This window comes from Melopsittacus undulatus, chromosome 11 (genome assembly GCF_012275295.1).
Source record: "Melopsittacus undulatus isolate bMelUnd1 chromosome 11, bMelUnd1.mat.Z, whole genome shotgun sequence".
NCBI lineage: Eukaryota > Metazoa > Chordata > Aves > Psittaciformes > Psittaculidae > Melopsittacus > Melopsittacus undulatus.
In genome coordinates this window covers 10,680,680-10,687,249 of record NC_047537.1, presented here as the reverse complement: position 1 = coordinate 10,687,249, position 6,570 = coordinate 10,680,680, and the positions used below count along the sequence as shown (strand labels likewise).

The 6,570-nt window shown below is 61.8% G+C and overlaps 1 protein-coding gene across 3 annotated transcripts; it reads left to right on the top strand.

Moving 5' to 3' along the window:
* Window positions 1-1,006: 1,006 nt before the first annotated feature.
* Window positions 1,007-6,181, top strand: LOC101879741 (ectonucleoside triphosphate diphosphohydrolase 8). Of its 3 annotated transcripts, XM_031042575.2 has the most exons (10): window positions 1,007-1,200; window positions 1,752-1,869; window positions 2,779-2,929; window positions 3,543-3,702; window positions 3,809-4,039; window positions 4,182-4,250; window positions 4,541-4,804; window positions 5,111-5,221; window positions 5,467-5,604; window positions 5,810-6,181. In XM_031042575.2, the coding sequence occupies exons 1-10, from the start codon at window positions 1,075-1,077 to the stop codon at window positions 6,017-6,019; spliced, it is 1,578 nt and encodes a 525-aa protein (XP_030898435.2). In that variant the 5' UTR covers window positions 1,007-1,074; the 3' UTR covers window positions 6,020-6,181. The 3 variants fall into 3 exon arrangements, with proteins under 3 accessions (XP_030898435.2, XP_033923466.1, XP_033923467.1); XM_034067575.1 differs by lacking the exon at window positions 4,182-4,250; XM_034067576.1 differs by lacking the exons at window positions 4,182-4,250; window positions 4,541-4,804.
* Window positions 6,182-6,570: the final 389 nt, after the last annotated feature.

The window sequence follows — 6,570 nt, the reverse complement described above, 5'->3', positions numbered from 1 at the left end:
CTGTCCGAGCCAAGCTCCATCTGGGGGTCCCCCAAGCCCCTTCCCTGCCCAGGCTCACCCTGGCTGCTCCCGGCTCCGCCGCTCGCCCGTGTCTCCGTGTACTTGGAGTGTGGAGCCCGCTCCTGGGACAAAGGCTGCCCCGGTCCCCGCTATGGCCCTCCCCTTGGCTTCGGACCAGCAACCTGCCCAGGAGAGCCTTGTCCAGGAGGCAGCGGGGCTGGAGAGCCAGGGTGGAATGGGAATTGCATTCGGTGTTAACCACTTGCCTGCTGGACACGTCCACCTATGGGGTGCTGCCATGCTGTGGGGCAGCTCCCTTGGGAAGCTCAGGCCAAGCTGAGCCTGCACCCCTGCCCGTTGGGGAGCCTGTGGGTGGCCTGGCCCTGGGGTGAAGACAGTGGCTTAGGTCAGGGAGACCCACAGACATCCCTGGCCCAAATCTGCTGCAGAAGCACACAGCTCCATGGAGTGTGAACCAAGCCGGTCACCCATACCCTGCTGTCACCTAGTGCTGCCCAGTGCAGGTAGGAACACAGCAGCCCAAGACAGAAACAAGTGACCTGGCAGGTGATGACCCATCCCCACGGACAGGGTGCCCCACAGCCAGGGACCCATCCCCACGGCCAGGGACGAGTCCCCGTTGTCAGGGTCCCATCACCCTGGGGCAGTGCAGGCTGGGTGCAGTCAGGGCACAGGCAGCGGTACAGGCAGGGGTGCAGGAAGCGGTGCGGGCAGACCGGGGGGTTGCCCCGCCCTTGCCGCGGGCCGTCACGGGAGGGAACCCGGACACGCGGCGTCGGTCCAGGCCGCACTTTCACTTTGCATTGCCTCGGGCCGGGGACAGGCAGCGCAGGCAGGGGCAGGCAGGGCAGGGCAGTGCAGGCAGCGCCGGGACCCGGCCGTTCTCCTCTGGGCCCGGGCAGCTCCTCCCTCGCTCAGCCGCTGCCCCCTCATTGCTCCGCTGCGGAGTGGTCCCGCACCCGCCGTGTCCCGGAGCGCCGCAGGCACAAGGGGAGCCGGGAGGAGCCGGGGAGGGGCTGGGGCTGCCCCCGCAGAGACCGTCCCGGCTGCGGGATGCAGAGCGCCGCTCTCAGGGCGCTGGGCTGCGGCTCGGTGGCTCTGCTGGGAGCGCTGGCGGCGGCCGCCTTGCTCCTGGTCCTGACTCCGGCGAAGGACGCTGCCCTTCCTGCCAGGAACAAAGTAGGTGCCCAGTGGAACCTCCGGCTCCTTCCCCCCACCCCGCTTGCAAATCTTCCCACAGCCACCCCTATCAGGGCTTAACCTAACGGTGGTACATCAGTCACCCCCGCAGTCATGGTCCTGGCTCCTTGCTAAGGATGGAAGAACAGCCTTCCTGGGAGCTGCTCCATCCACCACCCCAAACACTTCCTTTCCTCTTTTGGCCACCCTGGTGGGGTTTCATCTCTCTCTCCTGTGGCTTTTTGCTGGCTGATTGTTAAAAACAGTCAGGGCTTGTGAGAGTTTCTATTCCCAAAGGGGTGGGAGCAGCTCTGGGACTGGTGCCTGGATGCCTTCTGACCTGCAGATCACCCTGCTGACCTGCACGTCTTTCCTTCCTGAGCTGCAGCTCCTTTGGTGAAATCAGGGGGCTCGGAGCTGGAGGGAGGTTGGGCAGGCAGAGTTGTGCTGCTCATGTGCACACATGGGAAGGAAGAGGAGCAGCCTCAGAAGCCCCCATAGAGCTCAGTTCAGCCCGAGTGCGCTGTGACCCGTGTCCCCTCTGCCCCCAGTACGGGCTGGTGTTTGACGCCGGCTCCACGCATACGGCTCTCTACATCTACCGGTGGCGTGCGGACAAGGAGAACGGCACCGGCATCGTGTCCCAGGTGGAGACGTGCACTGCAGCCGGTGAGTGCCGGGATGTGCTGTCCCTCTCTCCCAGGCTCCTGGATCACTGTCCCAGACTCACAACATCGCGGGTGAGCTCAGCCTTTCAGCCTGTGCTGGGAAAAAAGGAGGTGGCCTGGTGGGAGCACCAAGAAAAGTGTTGAGGGGATGGTCTGCACCTCAGGGTACCACAGAAACTGTATGATGCAAAGGTGGCTGAGGATCCTGGCCCTGTTAGCATGGTTCCTGGAGCCAAGTTCTGTATTGCACATGGTGGCTTTGCATCAACTCATAGCCTGAGATGCTGGATGGGCAGAGGTTGATCCTCTCCCCTGTAACTGTTTCCTTGGCTCTTCTTCTCACAACATCTCTTCGCAGCTTCTTCAATAAGCTAGAATTACAGAGTGGTTTGAGTTGGAAAGGAGCTTAAAGCTAATCCAGCACCAACCCCAGGGACCCCTTCCACTGGAGCAGCTTGCTCCAAGCCCCTGTGTCCAACCTGGCCTTGAACACTGCCAGGGATGGGGCAGCCACAGCTTCTCTGGGCACCCTGTGCCAGCGCCTCAGCACCCTCCCAGGGAAGAGCTTCTGCCTAAGAGCTCATCTCAGTCTCCCCTCTGTTAGCTTAAATCACCCTTGTCTTGTCCCTATATGTACCCATGCGACCTCCTAAAAGCTCTGCAGAAGTCTCTAAACATGACTGCAATTCTGCTGGTGTTCTGCATGTGGTTCCTAATGCCCCCTGAGTCAGTGGTGTTCATTTTGGTATCTACGGCATCAAACACAGCGGAGTTTGGGGCTGTGACCAGAACATCTGCCAAGTTGGTCCAGAGAGCAACCGGGGCATGGTGAAGGGGTGTGCATGTCCCTGCTGTTCTGTCCCTCCTGGATGTCACTGACCTGGCTCCATCACACGGGGCTCTCCTGCAGGACCCGGCATCTCCAGCTATGCAGATGACCCTGCCGGGGCCGGAGCCAGCCTGAAGCCCTGCCTGGACAAGGCCATGGAGATCATCCCGGCAGAGCAGCAGCAGGAGACCCCCACCTACCTGGGGGCCACAGCAGGCATGCGGCTGCTGAGGTACAGCACAGCCCGGAGCCGGCACCTCCAACCTCCCCACCACGAGCTTCTGCACCGGAGCTCGGGCAGGGGCTGGGATGGGGCTAGGGACAGTGTGGGGGCTGTTCTGGGGGCCACGGGGATGAGCAGAGCATCCACATCTGCAGCCTATGGGGTGTCCAAGAGAGACGCTCACTGCCCATGGGGAAACCCCACGGCCCTTGTCCCTACAGGCCCTTGTCCCAAGCCCCTCTCCAGCTTTCCTGCAGCCCCTTTAGGCACTGGAGCTGCTCTCAGGTCTCCCCTTCAGGAGCCTTCTCTTGCCCAGGCTGCCCCAGCCCAGCTCTCTCAGCCTGGCTCCAGAGCAGAGCTGCTCCAGCCCTCACAGCATCTCCGTGGCCTCGTCTGCCAGCACCTCCTGTGCCAGACTTGCCATGACCCTTCCTGTGTTCTCAGGCCGAGCCCACAGGCAGCATTTTTAGGGGCACTCCCAGCACAGCACAGGAGGGATCTGCTGGCTTTGCCCTCTCTCTGCTCCTTGGTAGCAGCCGCAGCCGCTCGCCATCAGCCCCGCGCTGGAGCTGCCCGGCCATCGCCTCCTCCACTCGTGGTGTCCATCTCCTTCCCCGGGCAGGGAGCAGAACAGCACCAAGGCCCAGCAGGTGTTTGCCGAGGTGGCCAAGACCATTGGCGAGTACCCGGTGGAGTTCCGTGGAGCTCAGGTCCTGACGGGGAATGAGGAGGGCTCCTTTGGCTGGATCAGCGTCAACTTCCTGCTGGAGACACTCATCAAGGTGTGTGCTCGGGCAGAGGGCTCAGGGGGTGTCCTCTCTGCAGGCTCTGTGCGGAAGCTGGTACCCCTGTGCCGGGTCCCGGTGTGTGACTCCCAGTGCGGGGCAGTGCTCCCTCACAGGCACATGGATCCATCCGCCTGCAGAGGATGTGGTCGGAGCTTTGGACCTTGGTGGGGCTTCAACCCAGATCACGTTCCTTCCTGGGACCCCCATAGAAGAGAGCAGCACAGGAGCCCTCCTCAGGCTGTACGGGGCCAACTACTCCATCTACACCCACAGCTACCTCTGCTATGGGGAAAAGCAAGCCCTGAAGATGCTGGTGGCTTCCTTACACCAGGTAACTGACCCCAGCCCTGTGCTCCTCTACTGTAGCCTGAACCCTGATCTTATGGAGCTCAGTAGGCAGCACCCACTGGGTGTCATGGCTTCTGGGCTGGGTGCCTTCGTGCTAGCCCTGCTGAGGATGTTGGATACAACAGGGCCACCATGGCAGGAGGCAGTCCCAGGGGTGTCCCAACATCCAAGAACAGGACTGTATTGAGATGGAGGTGAACACCCCAGAGCAGAGGTCTGCTGACCCTACAAAGCTGAGAGGGGAGAAAATGGGTCCATCCTCTGCACAGGGTGCAAATCCCCAAGGCCTTGAGCATGCAGCTGCTCCCTGACCAGTGTGGTTGTGCCATGTTTGACCCACAGTTCTGTACCTGCACCCCATGGGTGGTGGGGCCAGCATGCTGGTGTCCTGCTGTGGGAACAGGTGCTGTCTGTGAGCTGCTTCTCTCCTTTCCCTCTCCATCCCTCAGGGCCAGGGTGATGCTAACGCTGCTGCTCTCTCCAGGCCAGCCCGTCCACTGCCCAGATCTCACACCCCTGCTACCCCAGGGGGTACCAGGAGAACATCACCACGGCAGAGCTCTACGACAGCCCCTGTGTGCGCGCCCCGAGCAGCCCCAGCGCCGTGCAGCTCCTCAGGGTGATGGGGACAGGGGAGCCAGCAGCGTGCAGCGCCGCCATCCAGCAGCTCTTCAACCTCAGCTGCGGGGCCAACAGCACGTGCGGGTTCAACGGGGTCTATCAGCCACCCGTGCGGGGACAGTTCTTCGTAAGGAGCCTCCATCCCTGTTTCTGGGGGGAGTTGTGGGGTTTTGGGGCACCGGCCACAACAGGGGAAAACTGCTGTAGGAGCAAAGGGATGCTGGATGTGCCCAGCACATGGAGACGTGCAGGATCCTCACCAGGCAGACTCACACCCCTCCTGTCACAGCACCCATCTCTTTCGGTGTGGGGAGCAGTGCCAGTGGGTTTGACAGGCTGAGGGTAGCCTGAGGGACACCTGCAGAGGGCTGATGGTGTGGCAGAGCCCTGGGTGCTTCGCTAACTTGACACTTTTGGTCTTAACCACCCACAGGCCTTCTCAGGGCTTTACCACAGCCTTCACCTCCTGAACCTGACAGGAGGGCAGCCCCTGAGCTTGGTCAATGCCACCATCGGGCAGTTCTGCACCAGCACCTGGGAGAAGGTGAGATCCTGCCCAGGGGATGGCAGCCCCTGCCCTTGCTGTGCCTGGGCACTGGGCAGCTTGGGGCTCATCCAGAGCCCATCCTCTGGAGAGAGCAGGGAGGAGCACAAGGATCCCTGGGCAGGAGAGCAGCCTCCCAGCTCCCCAGGCCCAGCCGTGTCCGGTCTTTGCTCTCAGCTGCACTGTGGGGCTTTCCCGGCAGTGTGGGTGCTCCAAGCACTGCTCCCACTCCTCCACCCCTGCAGGTGCAGCAGGAGTTCCCCACCGTGAGCAGGATCCAGCTCCGTGATGCTTGTGCAGCCAGCACCTATGCCCTCACCCTGCTCCTGCAGGGCTTCAGATTCAACCACACGACATGGCTGAACATCCGCTTTGCCCGGCAGGTAGGGATGTACCCGGCAGCTCCCAGCTCCCACCCATGTGCCATGAAAGGGCTCATGGCCACCCTGTGCTGCAGCACAGGAGCAGTGGGTGACAGGGTAGCATAGCCCATTGCCCATGTCCAGGGGTGGCCTTCTCGGCTACCTTTGCCTTGGCTATTCTATCTTTGCAGCCTTTCCTATCCCTCTTCCTTCTCTGTCTGCACAGGTCACTGGTGTAGACGTGGGCTGGACTCTGGGCTACATGCTCAACCTCACCAATATGATTCCCTCAGAGATTCCCCAGAGCGTCGTTGGGCTCCAGAGAAGCAATTGGATAGCAGCCACGGTTCTACTGGCCACCATGCTCATCCTCACCTTCTGCTTGCTCACACTCACGTGCTGCCGGAAGAGCTCCTCTGCTTATGTCAGTCTCTAGCAGCACTGGCCCCAGGGGTAGCCCAAGCACTTGGTCCTGCTGCTGCACTTGTGTGAGGAGCTGCAGACCAGGGAATGCCCCCTGTGTCCAGGGGCTGTGAACTGGTAACGTGGGTACCTGCGTCCTGCCTGGTGAGCTGGAAGTGGCACAAGCTTTAAAATCTCTGCCTTGGATCTGCACTGTCTGTTTTTCCTTTCCCCTCGCTGCTGACTGGAGATGCTCTAGGAGGGAGGGCATGGCCATGTGGGGCCGGGGCTCAGCACTGGGGGCATGGGAACTGCAGCGATGTGGGGTGGCTGGAGGTGACAGGTCAGGGAGAAGGGATGACTGTCAGCAATGGGATCATCATGGGGCTGGTTACCGCCTGCAGCAGATACTCCGTGTGGGGCAGACATGACCTGCCCATCCCAGGCCAAGGGGCTGCATTAGCCATTGCATTGCTGGCACCAGGCAGAGGGGCAGCAGCACTGGGGCTATGCAGGGGAGATGGGTCTTGGGCTCTCTCCATGGCTGGGAAGCCCTGTGAGGTGTGGGATGGCAGCAGCCCCTGC